This window comes from Chanos chanos, chromosome 12 (assembly GCF_902362185.1).
Source record: "Chanos chanos chromosome 12, fChaCha1.1, whole genome shotgun sequence".
Classification (NCBI taxonomy): Eukaryota; Metazoa; Chordata; class Actinopteri; order Gonorynchiformes; family Chanidae; genus Chanos; species Chanos chanos.
Window position 1 is genome coordinate 8,222,337 of NC_044506.1, and position 18,889 is coordinate 8,241,225.

The window sequence follows — 18,889 nt, forward strand, 5'->3', positions numbered from 1 at the left end:
AAATGAAAACGCTGGACCTGAAACTTACCCAAGAGCCATGACTACACGTCAACACACGAACAAAGGTAGCATCCCTTAAAAACACTTCAAAATGTACGTTTTCGATTTGCATCTTCATGAATGTTGTACAACGATAGTCGTCTGTCGTCTTTCATCAACTGTCACTCCTTATGAAATGCTCGAGCTTGAAGCTGACAATCAAATCCATTTGCTTAAGATAGCTGAGGCCATGTGAGGAAAATATTATTTTGTCTGTTCACATTGCGGGAAGATTTTCAGGGTGTTACCTTAGAGTCAGGCCCAACTTGATATTTAGTCGCATCTTTGGTGCGAATCAACACGTCTGCGCCATTTATGATATAACTTGTTTATTGCAGAGGTCTGTAGTGACAGCTCAGATGACGAGCCCGTAGTGAAGAAAATCGAAAAAGAGCAAATGATTAAGCAACCCATTGTTGTGCTGGAGAGAATATCCAAGGAGGACATCAGCAGTCAAAAAATCACTCAAAACTACAGAGAGAGCAGACAGAGAAACACAAGTAAGGCAAAGACAGGTAACAGTAATTTCTCACCAGTTTCTGGCAATGGCACATTTGCTCGGTTCCCTTTCACGCAGCTAATCTGACCAGAATGTGCCTTTCAGATCTGTTACTTGCTTGTCAGTCATTTCTTTTTTTTTTTATTTTTTATTGCTCTATTAACAGAAAACTCCTGTGAGGAGGTTCAGACTGAAGATTTGTCCTTATCCCATTCCGATGACGAGGGAGTTTCTGCTGCTGTGAGTGAGGGTTTTGTGTCTTTTTTTTTTTTTTTGGTGTGGCAGTAATGCATTGCAGAGGTTTGCTTCAAGTTTTTAAAAAGAAAAACCGTTTCATAACTTTGTGTCTGATAGTGATGCTGAAAAGCCACTGCTAATGAGCCCTTCGGGTAACGGACCCTTAACTGTGTTTGATCAGATGAGCGCAAGTCGAATGATAAAAAAGACTAAAGGCACAAACAAACGGGGTTCAGCTAAGGCATCGCCACCAACGAAGAGGGGTGGGAACCGGGCCAAATCCAGACGTCGCCTTTCGGGTGAGACACTCATGGATTTATGTCTCGGAAAGTTGTCGGAAAATTACAGCTCATCTGAGGGTTTTCAAAGCTCTGTTTAAGCATTTATCAACCACTAACCGTTGTTGCTATCTGTGCTCTGGCCTGTCACAAAACCGTGGGGCCAGCAGGTAACAGCTCTGATGACGAGCCTCTGATAAACTTGGTGAAGACACCTGCAGCTCAGAAACAACGAAAACAGACCAAGAGGAATGACATCTCTAAAGTCCCTGGTAAGTCTAAATCATCAGCTATGGCAATGGTCTGGAACTCTAAACTTGTAGATACATGTAGAACCCCAAATTGTTTACTTTCTTTTCCATCTTAACGCAAAAAAAAAAAGTGAAAGTTAAGGCACTGTAATATGTCGCTGTAACCAGGGTTTTTTTTTATAGTCCGTATCTCTGTTACTTATCCAGTCATCAGAGCGGAGAGCGCTTGGAACGTAATCATCTTAGAGGCACGAGAACAGATAAGAAAAGATAAGGACGGTCTGTTGCTGCTGTTTTGTCTGTTGCAGTATCTAAAGAGTCAGACGACAGCTCAGATAATGATGATGATGATGATGATGATGATGATGATGATGATGATGAGCCTCTGATTAATCTGGTGAAGAGACCCGCGGAGAGGAAACAACGGAAAAAACCAAAGAGGAAGAACGCAAATCTTTCAGGTCTCCTTAAGAATTTACAAGAATACGTCTTAGCGTCGACCGTCGTACAGTAAAAAGGAGATTTTTAGAAAATTTGCACGTACATCGTTTATTCTGCAAATCAGTACTTGAAAACGTCACATAAGCATCCTTAATCAAACCGAAGTCTCAGTTTTACCCTCTGTTTAATGGATACAGTTAATGGAGAGGGTGTTTACATTGATTGTTGGAGGGGCAGACCTAGCATCTTGAATCAGCTGCTCTGTTATTGTATCATCATCAGGAGACAACTCAGACAATGAGCCCTTAACAAAACTGACGAAGAAAGCAAGAGCGGAGAAACAGTCTAAAAAGGAAACCATTTCAAAAAAGGACACGCCAAAATCAAGTGAGTTCGCTGAATTTGTCTTAATAGCAGCACTAACCGCTATTAACATAGTAGTAACATAGGTTTTCTGACTGTTGGGCTCACAGTTTAAAAAAAAAGAGAGAGAAGTGGTATTTTACAGTCTTTCATCTGAAGTTTTTCTGAAAAGAATAACAGTTTTAGATCAATCTAAAACTGACACAGCCAGATACGCATGTTTGTAAAACTCATACCTCTGTAATAAAACTGGAATAACTTCTGAAGATTCTGTGGTTCTGCACAAAAAAGTCACAACTCGATACACCTTTAAAGCGTGGTGCTTTTTTGTCATGTTTCTTCTTCTTCTTTGTTTTTTTTTACTCTTTTAGAACTAGCACAGAGGGACATGGACTCATGTGACAGCTCAGACAACGAGCCTTTGATAAACCTGGTCGGAAAGCTGAACCGGTCAGCGGAAACGACCGACGCCACCGAGAGGCCGACACCCACCAGTGAGCCAGCCACCCCCACCAAGGACGTCAGCCGCGAGACAAGCCCCAAAACAGACAGACAGAAATCAGTTTGTCCTGTCATCAGTGAGTGTAATTCTCTCAAGACACTACTGTTTATCTTTAAGTCAGTGATTTTGAATCTCTCTATGCACACACACACTTGTCAGATACAATTTTTACTTTTGTTTTTGTTTTTTATTTTGTTTTATTTTGTTTTTCAGACTCAGAGCCGGATGAAAAGTCGAAGGTTTCTTCTGATGACGAACCTCTGATAAAGATGGTTTAAGTAACCTTCAGGAGAAAAGGTGTTTATAGCGGGATGACAATGAATCCACAGTTTTAACGTATTACAATGATCTGTTCTGATGACGGATTTGTTAAACCAAAATTGATGTATAATTTAAGAACTTGTACAGTACTTTGATAGCATTTGGTGTGTCAGTGCAGTAAAACACTTAACTTATGTTGACTCTTCCCATCCTTTTGATATGTTTTTACATTATTAATGGTGAGTCGCTTTGGACAAAAGCATCTGCAAAGTGATGAAATGTAAATGTTATGTTGTAACTTAACATTTTTTGTGTGTGTCGTGATATTTTGAACTGTAAAAATGATTTCCAATAAAATATACACTATTGTAATTTCAAGCATACACTTAACGCTATGAATGGAGTACATCTTTTACCCTGATTTCACCAAAAACACAAAGATAAAGCATTTCCAAGAAAGAGAAATTAAGAGACAAGAATCTCTCTTAAGAAATTAAGAATGAGATCAAGGCCACTTTAAACATGTCAGTTTTCCAGCTGTATCCTGTAATAACGCAGTGACAGGGCTTCTCCAGGTGCAAAGAAACGTGATTTTTTACTTATTCCCTCCTTCAAGCTACAATGCATATCTGATCAGTTTTCACTGATCCGTGGAGTGGGCAATGACAATATAAATGCATCAAAACCATGTATTTGTAAAACCGACCGTAATTAAAAATCGAAAAACTGTCTCGCTATTCATGTGTTGTATGCACAAGTCATTTGTCCCTCAGTACTATCCGTAGCCGAGGTCCAGGCTTGTGAGTGAAGTTTGGACAGATAGACAAGGAAGTAACTTTGTGGAGTTGGGAAATTATCTGAAGATTTGCTAAAGTTACTGCAGCGATTTTGTAAAGTGGACTATCTGCCAACCTTTATGATAAGACAACTGATAAAGTGCATAACCGAACCGAGTCGCATTGTGCTTCAGAATCGGACACATCCCCACTACCCCGCAACGTCCGCTTGCTTCAAGCATCAGTCCTTCATACAGCCAGCAAGTTATCATCATGAAAACCTTTTAAACCATCCTCTCCGGTAAGATTCGTTTCTATATAGACAGTATGCTAGTCCCTTAGAACATGTTTACAAAGCATCGTTTAGAGAACGTGTTACGACTGATACCTGATCAACTACCCGCTCGCACCTTAGATGAGTATACCCGAAGCTAGCTTGCTATCCTCCAGATCTTGATCATTTTCTTACATTTTCTATCTTTTTCTCAACTTTTACCTAGGGTTTTCATGTGCATGGGTTTAAGCTCATTTTAAGCTTATATATCCCTGAAAAGTGACGGTTGTTATTGAAGAGGCTTGTGCTTGATCATATATTCTTAGAATCCACTAAGAACGTTATAGTGGTGATGGCAGAGCTGCGATGCAGAAAAGCAAAGGACACAGAAGAGAGCCCAAGTGGAACGGATCCGTTAGACTCGAAGACAGGTAACAGAGTTTCCTCTTAGCCCGCGTTGAAGCAGTATATTCCTCTGAAGTTTTGGAGGGCTTTGTCTATAATGTGCGAGAAATCGTCACTTTAACAGATGAGGCCAGCGGCAAAGATTGTCCTAAAGATGGGGATAAAGACGTGAATGAAGACGAGGGGACAGAAGACCCAGGCAACAGCCCCTCAACCGCTGCTACTGAGGATGGAGGAAACGAGGGAGCTTGTTCTCAAAACGCCCCTCCTGACAGAAAACCTCAAAGAATCAGCAGATGTGAGATTTGAATTCTTTTGCTTTTGCTCTGCAGCGTTTTAACAAAAGTGTCTGAATAGGTTGATTGAAGCTGTGTGAATTTTTGCGTTTGCCATAAATCACCCCATTGCTTTGGAACATAGATGGTTTCATGCCAAACCCTGATACCATTTCCACTGTGAGAGTTTTAACACTGTGGCAGACTTTTTAATAATATTGACTTAGAGTATTGGAGGTTACGGTTCTTTATCTCAGCTGCACCTGTTTCCTGAATCAGCATATTCAACGTTCTGTGTACCTTCTTGTCTGCTCTTTGCAGCTGTCCTGCTTCAGCGCTTGGTGAAACTGTTTTTTGGGTGTGTAGCAGCAGTGACATGTGGTATGATGTATGCTGTGTATCTCTCCACCTACCACGAGAGAAAGTTCTGGTTTTCTAGCCGACAGGTGAGCACCAACAGCAACAGCAACTCACCACATCCTGTGATCTCTTGATTCTTTCTTCTTGTGCCATAAACATACATGTAAGGAATATCGTTTAACCAAATGCATACATAACATTTAATGTCTCTCCTGAACTATGAAGTAATTTGCTAAAAAAAAAAAAAAATCTTTCTTAGTTTATAGTGCATTAAAATGGCGCGACTGAGTTTATCACAGGCCAGAAGGGGTTAGAGATGGTTTGATTAGCAGTGATTAGCACATATTTCTGCTGGAGTTATTTCAAAACTTATGTTTTCCCTTGCTTTTTTCACCCCTAGGAACTGGAGCGAGAGATCACTTTCCAGGGCGGAAGTGGACTTTACTATTATTATTACAAACACATGCTGTCTGCGCCTTCTTTTGAGAGAGGTGATAAATATTTTTGGCCAGTTAACTTGTGTGACCAACCGCTAATAACTAACAGGATCCAATTTCAGAACACAACACCGTGATATCAAGCCTAAAGCAGACGCACGGAGTCTAAACACATCTGTGCCTAAAAACGTCTTTGTCATTGAAGATGCCAACATCAAAACCTGTAGTACGTGGAGGTCTAACCACTGTTAAAGACCTCTATTTTCATTCACACTGTTTTCACTGTTTCAGTGGACTTGCCATCTATGAAGCGTTCGCCCCCCCTTTCAAACGAAATCTACTGTACAGTGTGTTCATTCCTTTCACTGTCTTAGAGGTTTCTTGTTGTGTGACTTCTGTAACGATCTCTGCTCCTCTGCCGCTGTTCAGGAGTGTATGAGCTCACGCGTGACAACAGGACCGTGTCGTCTCAGACCATCAACGCGGTAGAGCAGCTCTCCCTCTACCCTGAGCTGATCACCAGCCTCCTGTACAGGCTCACAGGCAGTCAGGTAGACTTCTCATACCTATTAATCAGCAGGCAAGTTTAGGATGTGAGCGGCAAGTTGCCAGGCGGGTCTGTATCATGGATGTCTACCTCTTCACTTCTGCAGGACATCATAGAGCCGGTATATTTTTACATTGGCGTGGTGTTCGGTCTGCAGGCGGTGTACGTCACCGCTCTGTTTGTGTCCAGCTGGGTGATGAGTGGCACGTGGGTAGCAGGGATGCTGGCGGTGGCGTGGTACATCATTAACAGGTGCGATGGGTGTGGGTGTGTGTGTGTGCGTGTGCGTGTGTGTGTGTGTGTGCGCGCGCGCACTGGCAGTTTAGGTTTCGAGCAACTAACATTGCTGTCAGGGTAGAGACATACCAAGCTCAAGACCTGAGTCTGAACTTTAGGCTGTTTGCAAAACGTTTTGTTTCGGCTCTTTCAAATACGAACCGTTTTATTGTTGATAAAGAATTTTTTTTTTTTCATTTCTGAATTGCAGACCAGACACAACCCAGGTGGATTATGCTATACCTCTAAGGGACAACTGGGCCCTGCCATACTTTTCCTGCCAAGTAGCAGCGTTGACTGGTTTTCTCAGTAACAACATCAGCTCAGCCGCTGAGGTAACACCGCTGTAATAAACGCCTGCAAGACAGCCCATTCATTCACTCATGTATTAGTTACATTATTATAGTCTTCCAAAGCCTGATGTGACTTTCCTTTGTTCAAATGTGCTACCACACAGTGTGTACTTCAGTCTGAGAGTGTGGGGTGAGAAAGCTTGAAATGGTTGTCTTATGAGAATGGTGAGGTCATGGGGTTTGATTGTATGAGCACTGCCTCCTGTGTCCAACAATGTGTGTTCTGCTGTATGAAAGAGTGTTGAAAATGAACTGATGTTAAAGTAAGTTCTGTTAAAACTGTGTTACAGATGTTCTGTTACCTCCTGATGAGTGTAACGACCTTCACTTTCATAGTGGTGTGGGACCAGAGTCACTATGTCTTGTTTGTTCAGGGCATAGCCCTGTTCCTGCTGGACTGCTTTGACCTGCTGCCGTCTCGTAAGGTACAGAATCAATGACTTGACATTTACTCTCTTACATTTTTTAGACAGGCACTAATATTTGCTTTTGCCTTATGTACACGTATGGCTTAAGTACGAAGAAATTGAAAGGCTTGGCTCTCACTCGGCTTTCAGTTGACCAGAACTTTCTGTATCGCATTACGGAATGTTGTTGTTGTTTGTATTCCGATGGAATGTGTATTGGAACAGTGGTAAGGGCCCCCAGGCATAGTAAATGTAGGGCAAAGGGTTCACACCCCAGGCTTGACTGGTCCCTGCCAGTGTGACCCTGAGTAAGGCACTTAACCCTAATGAGGCTCCAGAGGTGTGGGACCTCTGACATGAATAGTAATAATTTTCGGTCCTGCTTGATAAGACTGTCACGAACTGAATTATGTTCTGTATTGTTCTGATAGATGAGCGAGTTGAATGTGCACAGTGCAGACAGTCATTGTCTGTGATGGGCTCTTTCATGGTCAGGTCCGCAGAACTGTTCGTCTCCTCAAACTCTGTCTCCTCTGTTTGATTGACAGATGGCAGACATACACAAGGTATACCTGAGCTCCCTGTTTCTGGCTTATGTGCTGCAGTACCAGAAACCCAGCCTGCTCTGCTCACCTCTCCTCAGCCTCCTCATTGGCTCATTGCTGGCCAGGTCCTTTCAGGTAAAAACTCCCCGCAGAGAAATGTAGAAACAAACATCAGTTAGGTTAATGAGCAACTGCAGAATGGCAGGGGACAGATCCTTTAACCACAACTGTTAAACGACCTCCTCTTTTTAATTAAAGTACGAATCAAACTAAATGTTTAAACTCTCGATTCGGACTCAAACGAGCATACTGATTTCTGAGCAATTAGAACTGTGTTTTCAGTGTAATAGACTTGGCAAATATACGGTTTCAAATTCTCAACACACTTTTCAGCAAAACATGAAAGTGGGCCCCCTGGTGGCAAGACTGATGAAAATACTCCTGCATTTTTATCTGGTTTTCACCATAGCCGTCACCTTCAACTATGTAGTCAAGGTAAGAGGAAAATGACTGTTTGGCTTGCTTATCATTGTGAATAAGAGTGTTTTCAGTCAGATGAATGAATGGTTTGTTTGTAAAATGCATTTAATGTGTCGTTTGATTTTTTTCTCTAGAAAATAATTCCTGTCAATGAAAGTGACTTCTCACTGAAGTTTTTGGAAGTTAAATTTGGACTCAACTCAACTACGTACGTTTTCATATTTTGACCTAGTGTTTCATCAGTTACACTGTAGCAAAAAAAACAAACAAACTAAAAAAAAAAAACAGAAAAAGAATTGAGTTTGCAAATATGCAAACTTAATTTTGAATTATACAGACTTTGCTCTAGGCTCTGTAAAAAATGGAACATAATCGTTTTGAAATATTGACTCATTTTTGTCAGGTTCTTTGCTTACTTTTTCTTTTAGAGACTTTATCACCAACCTCCTTCTGTGCCAAGAGGGCTTCCAAACGCCCAGTCAGGATTTCTTTCTGCGGCTCACTCAGGCCTCTGTGCTGCCTTTCTATGTATTGGTCCTGTTGGTCTGTCTCCTGTCCACGCTGCAGTCTATCTACAGGAGACTGAGGTCAGGAAAGCCTCACTTAAGCTTTGACAGAAAAGTGGTATTTGTTAAGTTTGGATCAGTTGTTATTTTTCCCACCCTTCAGCGCTGATGATGCGCCGATGCTGCATGCTATTTCTAAACAAGAAAAAAACGACCAGGGGAAAAAAGTTTTTGTTGAAGTGTAAATTAACTGTAATCTTTGTGTCCTTTTCTCATGTACTTTTTATGCCATGTTCTGAGGCAAAATAACTTTTAAATTCTTGTGTTTAACGTTTACAGATGACAGTTATTTTAGACACTGTATGAAGGATATAAAAAAAAAAAAAGAAAACACATGATTAAATACCCGTCAAAATCTACTGTAATTGCTGTAGAATTAAGCTGCGGGTTCCTAATGTACTGTTCACATATATATATCCAGTGATACGGCGGCGTGAGGCCTTGGAATAATAGGAGGAAGAGTCCATTTACAATATTTATGATGCTTGTTTACAATAACTAATTATTCAAATGGTCTGTGTTGACAGTGGTGAGCCAGTAAAGACCAGCGTGCGGCTGGAGGATGCTTGGATAGGAGAGCAGCCGGAAGTTATCTATCACGTTCTCCACACGCTGCTGTTCGGAGCACTGGCCATGCTCTTTGAGGGGTGAGAGAGCGATAAACAAGTGGGAAAAAGTCATTTGAAAAGGACCACGCTCTAAAAACCGAGACCTCTGTATATGGATTCATATGTAAATGTTTATAGAATCAGGTGTGAATTTCATACGTCATTGCCTGTAGTGTGAGACCCCCCTCAGTTTTTAAATTTAGTTCTCAAAAAAAAGAATACGGCACCAGAGTTTGTATTTTAAAATAATACCAGACCCACCTTGAAACCTGACTCTGATCCTCAGCATAATCACAGACACAATGTCCTTTTTCTCCTGACAGAGTGGTTAAACCAACCACACTCAAAGCATATTGCATTATTCAGAGCTTTGTTCATTGAACTCTGTGTGTACTCACTCTCCGTGTATGTTTTGTATCCCGCAGGCTGAAGTACTTGTGGACACCATACGTGTGCATGTTCACAGCGTTCGGTGTGTGTTCTCCTGAGCTGTGGATGACCGTCTTTAAGTGGCTGAAGCTTAAATCCATTCACCCTGTAGTACTGGTGAGATATTCACACACAGTACGACCATGGTTTAGCCCCATGAACTGATAAAGTGGACACGATCAGCGGATAGAAAAGTCTTCCACGCTTTAGTGTGAAATGAGTCAGTTAATTCTGTTTCTTCTCTTTGCCTGTTTTCTGGTCATAGGCATTAATACTGAGCACTGCGGTTCCAACCATCATTGGTTTCAGTTTGTGGCGAGAGGTCAGTTTGTTTTGGATGTTCGATAGTCATTCACCTCAAAGCATTCCTTTTGCTATACCAGTGAATGTACAGAGAATATACTTATGCTCCATTATCCAGACATTGCAGAATTTAATGTGGACCTATATATTTTTTAAAAAAAATCCTAACATGTTGCATTTGCCTTTGACTTGGACAAAATTTATTGGGAGTAGTAACTTAGTGAGTTATGATTTTGTGACATTTCTTTTCTTTGGTTTAGTGTCTTTGCTTGTCTTTTCTTCGTAGTATTTTCCACGGGTTCTGACGGAACTCTCAGAGTTGCAGGAATTCTATGATCCCGACACAGTGGAGTTGATGAATTGGATCAAGTGAGTAGACGTCTGCTGAATCCTCACCTCGCCGTTCTTCTGGAAAGTTCCTTTAATTCAAAACCTGCACTGAGCGTGCGAGAGCGTGTTCTCTTATGTCTGTCACACCCTCCGTCTCGATGCTCACCCCCTCTGTCTGCGTCTTACGCTCTCTCAGAACACAGGCCCCAGTTGCTGCGGTGTTTGCTGCCAGTCCTCAGCTGCTGGGAACGGTGAAGCTATGCTCAGGTTGGGCGGTGACCAGCTTGCCTCTCTATACAGACATCAATCTTCTGCGGAGGAGCGAGAGCGTAAGTTTGCTTAAAAACCTTACCTGATTGACAGACAGACAGACAGTTTCATCTACTGATCTCAGAGCAGTGTCTGAACTCATTTTGGACACTGCAGTGTAGAGACATTCACATTCACGTTTTTCTTGTCTTGTCCGCGCGCAGACATACCAGGTCTATGCAATGAGGTCCGCAGAGGACGTCTACAAGATCCTGATGTCACACAAAACGAGTTACGTCATCATCGAGGAATCTCTTTGCAATGAAGTGAGCCCAATGAAGGGTTGCAGGATCAAAGATCTTCTGGATTATTCCAATGGCCACGTGAGTCTCCCACCTTCCAAACATTTAACCACATGTATCTTTCACACAGATCAATAGCAGAAGCGAAGACTATTACCAGCGCTCATATTTTAGCTTTTCTATGTCATCTTTTGTCTTTTCTCCAATAAGGTGGTCTACGATAAAGGCGAGATGTATGCTTTCTCCAAATATGGGCGTTTCTGCCACGAGATCAAGATGAACTACTCACCCTACACCAACTACTTCACACGGGTCTTCTGGAATCGCTCCTACCATGTGTACAGAGTCAACTCAGTCGTCTCCTTCCAATACTGATCAGTCCAGCAGATTTACATGCTGATTTTTATGCACAGTGCAGAATAACTTTGTTTATGTGCAATGTCTGATTAACTTGGACCGTCTTGATTGTGTGTGGATAAGCGAAAGAGATTGTATTCACGTCGAATGAGTGTGTGAAGTCGTGATCACATACAGCAGTGTTTTAAATGCTACACAAATTCAGCCGCAAAGAAGGTCAAATTAATCATATTTCTCAGTGAAAAACAACAACAACAACAACAACATTACCAACAAAAAAAAACAGCTTCGTTCATTCTTTCTACACTGTACCTGAGATTGCATAGTTATTGCATGTCTAAACTGGAGCGTCTCTGTTTTGTTGTGACCTTATATGGTCAAACATGCCATGTGCAAAGAGGTTCCATACTGTATTTAGTTTATCAAATAGGAGTTAAGGCTGCCATTTATGGACAAGTACTGTAACCCCGTTTACTCTCATTCCTTCTCACACGCTGTGCGTGTGTATTTGTGCTAGCAGTTTGTTTTATATGTTATATGTTATTTTGTTCAGGAGTTTGGTATCTGATATGGTGCTGCCTGTTCGTGGTCACAAAGAGAACAGGCAAAGAATAATGACTGGTAGTGAGGACAAGTTCTAAGGCTACCCTGATTTTTTTGGGTTTTTTTGTTTTCTTTTTTGCTGCTTTCTCATGCCACTTGACCTCTACGCCTTTACCCAACAACTCCTTGTGTGTGTGTGTGTGTGTGTGTGTGTGTGTGTTTGTGTGTGTGTGTTTGAGTGTGGCTACAGCGTATAACATTAATGTTAGAACTGAACACTTGACCTTTCCTGGTGAACTGATCTTACACATTCCTCTGTTATCCCTCTCCTTGTCGTAACTGATTTCAAATGGCCGGCTGTTACTAGCAACACCATGACAGAACATAGCTCTTGTCGTATTGCTTTAACCAGTTTTCTTGCCCTCCAAGGAATGAGCACAGGGGACAGGGACTTCTTGGAAAGTGCTGGAATGAGCATGGTTGTCGGTCAGATCTCTGTCTGTGATTCATATGAAATGTTCAGATGTGTGAGGGTGTTTTTTGTTGTTTTTTTGTTTGTTTGTTTGTTTGTTTGTTTTTGGTCAGTTCTGTTGTATTTCATGTAGAAATACTGTTGTATTTCATGTAGTATTTTCATGTAGTTCTAGTAACCCTAGACGTTCTGTAATCATGATTATGCACCATGTGAATGTGGATTAGATTACCCTGAAAGGTCAAGGAAGAGACAAACCCCCTCTTTTTGTTTTGACAGTCTTATGTTCTCTACGTTTAACTGTACAGGAAACTGTTTGTGCAGCTTCGGCAATTTAGTACAAAAAATATGATCCATTTTTATGCAAGTAGAATATCAATATTTCAGAGTTTTATTTGTTTCCCTGAGAGGAAATTGGAATATTTCTCGTGCCTTTTTTTTTTTAAAGAGCTTGTCTAATAGAAACTTCACTCATGCATCCTTTCAGGAATCAGTTACAATTACACCATCCACCCTCTCATTAAACATTAGCTAAGTCCTAATATGTTCGGAGAAACCTCAGACTTCAGTAATTGATTATATAATTGCCTTCTGTAGATACGTGGAGCTAAGACAGTAGTGTGTTGTGTGTCCTTGAGAAGCAAATGCTCTCAAATTCTTTACGTATTTTTGAGCAGGTGGACGATTGCAAATTTAAATGATGAAATGTTGTTTGTGTTATATCTGATTTTATGTTTTGAGCAAAACATGCTGTCATATTAAAAACCATTAAAACCACAAACATGCCGTTATCCTCGCTTTGAGTAATGTCTGCTCATTGACACAAAGAGACTTTGGGCTCATTCTGCCTGTCCCCAGATAATTTCATATCTGAATATAAAACTGATAATTGGATGGAATGGAGAGAGTAGAGCGCCTCCTGTATGATAACTGTCTTCGTCTTGTACGGAAAGCCTTTGTTCCTCCCAAGTATACAACAATGGCCATTAGAGTCTAACGCCATACCGAGGTAATAATAATGTGGTACAAAATTCAGTTCTGAAGCTTTGTGCAGGTGATTAAAAAAAGGATTGATTGATTTGACTGACTGACGAGACATACATGCTGAAAACTTTGTCGTTGGACAAATAACAACACCTGCCCAAAGGCTGAATCCCCGTACTTTATGTGATGGGCTGATAAATCACGACTGAGGTTGTGACTCCCCCGTTACTTCTTGGAATTACAAGGATTATAAAATATCACAACTATAATATTACAATGATAAAATAGACTCATATTAGCAAAAGTAGGGTTTGTGCTCATTGCATGGAATCCCACCGTTATGACGTCGAACGAGAATCTCTATTTCCTTGGGGATCGCAGTGAAAACAAAACCATTCGATTAAAACGCGATTGAGAGAGTAGGCTACACCTGAGTTATCAAATAATTTAAACTACGACGTCTAAACAGGACTTTTATGAAAGGTGAGCAACTGGGTTTTTTAAAGAGATATTTTTAAAAAGACATTTATATTTAGGTCTAAACTCTACTTGAGTAAAATCTAGCCGGTACGGATTTGCCCCGAGCCGGCCTCGACCGCCGATCTCGCAGTGGTGGTTCGCTTCGCCTATCGTAGTTTAAAGCACAATGTTAATACAAGACTCTACAAAACTAAAGTCAAGTTATCGTAAAGTCGGTCATGTGAACGCTGGATAATTTGAAAACATTATTTCCTTGCAAATAATAGGAATCTAGGCGGATTATCTAGGTGAATTTGCTAGATCTTGCAGTAGCCCGTACGAATGTAGAATAGGAGCTTTCGCTCATTGTCCGAAATAATTAAGCTACATCAAAACGTTTTTATATACGAAAAGACAGTAAAAAAATGAAGAAATGTGGTTTTAGATATGAAATGTTCACTTTACAGACGGTGGATGTCCAATACGCATTCATTCATTCAGGACTAATCAACCAGGGTTTAACCAGCATTTAGCATGTGTTCAAGACCTTTGGTTCATAGTTCAGTTTATGTTCTACACGCTATTCTATGCGCAACCCTACTCAGTTCTGAATCTGTTTCTCTTTATTTGCAGTAGGTTTTATCTTGACTTAATGGAGACAGTTAAGGAGACTTTAAAGGGCGGTGCACCTGCCAAGGAGGAGTGTGAGAGGATGGCAGCTGTGCTGCAGAGAGAGAGAGAGGCCTGGGAGGAGGACAGGAAAAGGTTTGAAGCCGCTAAAGCAGTGGAGCTCGAGGAGCAAAAGAACATAGTCTCTGGGCTGAAAAAATGCCTCCACCTCATGGAGAACGAGCGAGAGGAGACAGAAGGAGCCTACAAGATGACTATTGACGCGCTCCGGCTAAAGATCGAAAGGTACCAGGCGTCTTATGCGGAGTTTCAGCAGTGGGTGACTGAGCTGAAAAAGCTGAACGCTGTGAAGGAAACTCTACTGAGTGGAAAGAGAAGGCAGGTCCAGGCACCGTGGGAAGAGACGAAAGACATACTGAAAAAACTGCTCAGCGAGAGGGAGTGCATGGAAGCAGAGCACAAGAAAGAAAAGGAAGAGATGGCAAGAAAAGCGATGAACAGAATGAAGGAGATAGAGCAACTGGAAAGAGAAAGAGCTGCAGACAGAGAGGAGCAGAAAACGAGGGAGACAGCTCTCCGAGGGGAGTTCAAGGGAGTGATAGAGGCTCTGGAGAGAAAAGGAGAGGAAATGAACCGAGAGAGGGAGCAGGCCCTGGAGGAATTAGCGAAAGAGAAAGAGGAGAAGACGCGAGAGAGGGAACTGCACGAAAAAATACGAAAACTAGAGAAAGAACACGGGACAATGAGAGAGAAAAGCCTCATCGCGGGGATGAGAAAAGCCGCCGAGAACATGGAGAAAGAAATGGCTGAGAGGCACAGAGCTGTGCAGGACGTCAACAGGACTCTGCAGCAAGAGACGGAACAGCTGAAGGCTGCCCTAGAGCGGCATGTGGAACAGCTGCAGGAGACTGAGGACAGGGCCACCAGGGAGAAGGAGACCTGGACCAAGGAGAAGGAAGAGATAGAGAAAAGAGAAGAGAGATCCACAGATGAATTTCTGTTGAAACTGAAGGACAGAGAGCTGTATGTGGCAGCCCTCCAGAAAGAGAAGGCTGGACTTGAGCAGTTACTGATAAAGAAGGCAGAGGAGTGGCTGAAAGACAAGATGGAGATGGAGGTGAAGAACAGAGAGTGGGCTGAACTGGTTAGAGAGATGAAGGAGAGAGAGAGCTGCATGATGACAGCCATGCCCACTGTGGCGTTCTTAAAACACAAGTTGATTGAGGAGATGAAGCAGAGTCAGTTCTGTCAAAGAGCAGAAGGGAAATTAAGCAAGAGAGAACTTAAAGAAAGACAGAATGAGGAGAGAAAGAGGCAGAGAGGACTGAAAAAACTGAAAAGAGAAGAAGAAAAGGCTAAGAGAAAGCACGAGAAGATGGCTAAAAAGGCAAAAATGGAAAATGTGAGAAAGGAAATTGAGACAGAGAAAATGGAGAGAGGAGATGAGGGGCAAGATGGAAAAAGGCGAAATATGACTCTGCTTCAGCGCATCATAAACACCATCAGGAATCTTTTTTAAATATCACAGCGCAACCACGTCAGAGAAAAATCATTTTAGTTTTTTCTTTTATTTGATTTCATTTTGTTTTACTTTATTTTATTGTATTTTAACTTGTTTTATTTTATTTTTTAAATTTATTTTAATTTTATTTTGTTTTATTTCCTCCCTTTCCCCAGTTCAGCAGGTCTAGTACTCTTGTGTTTCCCCACCACTGAGGGCTGAATGAATGAATGAGCAAATGAACAAATGAATGAATAAATGAATGAATGAAAAATAAATGTAAATAAATAGAAGTACTTAAAACTATTTATGGTATGTGCTCTGTGATTTATGATCCATTTCAAATGATTCTAATAAGACTTCCACTCATAACTTGTATCACTCAGTTATTCTGTTCTTTAGTTTGAAAACAGTTACATGTGGCTTGCGGCCTAAGAAGAAGGCAGTAATGACTTTGTAAACCTTGATAGGATTTTACTTCATTTTTTTATCTGAGGCTGGTCAAGACAGCTCTGAGACAATGGAAAACAGCTGATTTTGGAAAATAGGCTTCAGAATATGTCCTCACCAGCAGAGGGCGACAGAAGTCACCTTGTGGAGGCTTCTGGGTTTTAAACCATTTCCTTTGGGGAATGCTCTTCTTGTGCACACACTGCATGCAGTTATGTCACTTTAAATCACGTTTATGTTCACAGAGTGATTAAAAACAAATACTCAAGCTATATGTAATACCAATTCATACACAACAAGGTGTAATAACTTCACCTTCATGTTCATACTGAAATATCCGAAGAGCTTATAGTTTGTCTTGATCAGATGTAACTGATGCAAAACAAAACAACAACAACATCAAAAAACATTTTCACTGCTGGATAGTATAAATTTTACATTATTAATGGTCAGTAGATCAATGTGGAGATATTCCTGCAATACTGAGATTTTTGTTGATGGTAATAAAACTAAAGAGAGAGTGTTATATTATATTATATTATATTATATTATATTATATTATATTATATTATATTATATTATATTATATTATATTACCTGTGATATGAAATCTTTAGAAAATTGATGCTGTGAACCTGTTTCATTAAACTTCAGACAATACAGTCAATTTGGCTTTGAAAAATTTTACAACAAGTGTATTTTTCTTAAAACTGCTCTGAGTGTGCAAGGCATGTTTATGTTTAAACTGAAATCAGTTCATTTAAAATATATGTAATTTTGCACTGATTACATATTTTGCAGACGACATCTTGTTTGACTGAATCAAGAATATATACAGTACAGACACACATTACAGACAGACAGTTACAATCAGTGATCAGTTAATTAAGGACAGCCATTAAGAGTCGAAACCCCTTTTCACTCCATATAGCTTAAATTCCTCAGGGCACAGATTCTGCTGGGTGTCAGAAACATTCCACGGAGACATTAGTCCATGTTGACAGGATGAGGTCACACGTTGGCTGCTGTTTGGACAGTGGACAGTACATTCAGGCTACAAACAGCCAGTTGCACCCAGAGATGCTGAATGACTCTCAGTACAACACAGGCTAGTCAGGTAAAGTGAGTTCACAGTCATCTTCATGGAATCACTCTGAAACATTCTGAGTCAATGAGTGATTTGTGACAGAGTGCATTGTCCTACTGGGAGTATCCAAGTGACAAAGGGTTCAACTGTAGCCACGAGGGAGCAAATTTGCTCTGTTTTAAATATGTTCAAATCTGAGGGAGTGAATCTGTTTAGCAACACTGCTCGGATGTGATAAGGTGTTCAAATGTTTGATTGGTATCATTAACCTTAATATGCAAGAAAGACTTTTCCCCCAGCGTTACAACACTGTGATGTCATAAAGTGAACTCTAAAAATTTTTCATAGATCAACTGAAGTGTGATATTGTACTTTTACTTGGGTTTAGGCAGAACATCTGTATTTGTGGGCTGTCCAAGACTGGCTAGATCCAAACAGCTGTACTCCACTTCCTGTAGAAAAAAATAAAGAAATAAAAAAGCTCTGTGGTTTGTTTTAGTGAGCGATGTTAATATCAGTTAATGTTGTTTCCTCAACTATGTTGCGATTTCTAAAGATGAATATTACAATTACAGATGTGTGACTTGCTGTTTGATGCGACTCGTCCTCTGCGTGTGTCTTTCGTTTCTCTGGACGAAAGAAGGAGAAAATGAAGAGAACACCATAAAGTACCAACGATGAAAACTCGTACATTAAACCATTAAACTAGCTGACAAAATATGAAATATAATCAAAGACACACACACACACACACACGCACACATATATTTAACATACATAGTATGTGTATGTATTTGCTCCATGTTCGGAAACTATATATAAGTTGATGTGGATGTTCCTTTATTTTTGCATTTGCTTTGATCAGTTTTACAAAGTCGTTTTTTTTTTCTCCAAAACTGTTCAGAGAGCAAGCAAAACAATCAGTTCAAAGAGGACCAGCCTCTCAGGTCAACAGAACCTAATGTTTAATTAGTTTCAAATCAACATAAATATTTCAATCCAAACAGTTTGTTGATACATCCGCTAAACATTCATTTTGTATTAACTATGAAATCACACGTATGTTTAAGTTCTGTGATCACTGCAATCCTGGGCATTAATAGTCGTATAATATATATTTGTGAGAAGATTTTACAGAACGGAAACAGAATCGCGGCAGCTCTCAATCTATGTTGCAAAGTATTCACAAGCCGAAAGGAATAGGATGAAGAAATCGATTGTCTGTCATGACAATACACAGTGTACACGAATAGTTTTACTGCATTTGTTTCTCATTGTCTTCTGCAGAGCTGCACATTGCTAAAGATGTTTTTTAATCTTTAATTTCCACTTTCCTCTAACCACTCACTCGATTGTACTGGTCTGATAAGACACCTAATCCTTAATGTCTGCCCACAAAAGGTCTTAAGTATGATACTGTAGCACATAGTTTTTATGACGCCAAGAATTACTGTTCATCTGGGGTTGCCAAAGAAGTTGCCTACTTGTGAAATCAAAGAAATTAAGAAAAACTGTCATTATATAAGCATTAAAGTAAGTTAGTGCTTTCATAAATGGAGAAGTCTTACCACAATGCCGTTTTCTGACGTGAAGTTGTGGATCACATTGTCTGT

The 18,889-nt window shown here is 40.5% G+C and overlaps 1 protein-coding gene across 1 annotated transcript; it reads left to right on the plus strand.

The window, feature by feature from the left end:
- The first annotated feature begins 4,273 nt into the window (after positions 1 to 4,273).
- Positions 4,274 to 11,246, plus strand: LOC115824698 (probable C-mannosyltransferase DPY19L4). The gene is made up of 19 exons (XM_030788456.1): positions 4,274 to 4,352; positions 4,451 to 4,624; positions 4,923 to 5,047; positions 5,362 to 5,452; positions 5,828 to 5,949; positions 6,052 to 6,197; positions 6,433 to 6,556; positions 6,865 to 6,999; positions 7,530 to 7,661; positions 7,920 to 8,021; positions 8,141 to 8,214; positions 8,435 to 8,593; positions 9,100 to 9,219; positions 9,606 to 9,726; positions 9,875 to 9,931; positions 10,199 to 10,281; positions 10,439 to 10,571; positions 10,716 to 10,874; positions 11,004 to 11,246. The coding sequence occupies exons 1-19, from the start codon at positions 4,274 to 4,276 to the stop codon at positions 11,166 to 11,168; spliced, it is 2,301 nt and encodes a 766-aa protein (XP_030644316.1). The 3' UTR covers positions 11,169 to 11,246.
- Positions 11,247 to 18,889: the final 7,643 nt, after the last annotated feature.

Excerpts from the sequence above, each read along its gene's own strand:
- LOC115824698 (XM_030788456.1), top strand. The coding sequence starts at position 4,274 with ATGGCAGAGCTGCGATGCAGAAAAGCAAAGGACACAGAAGAGAGCCCA. Across the intron at positions 5,453-5,827 it reads TGCGCCTTCTTTTGAGAGAG|GAGTGTATGAGCTCACGCGT; the intron begins GTGATAAATATT and ends GCCGCTGTTCAG. Across the intron at positions 9,220-9,605 it reads CTGGCCATGCTCTTTGAGGG|GCTGAAGTACTTGTGGACAC; the intron begins GTGAGAGAGCGA and ends TGTATCCCGCAG.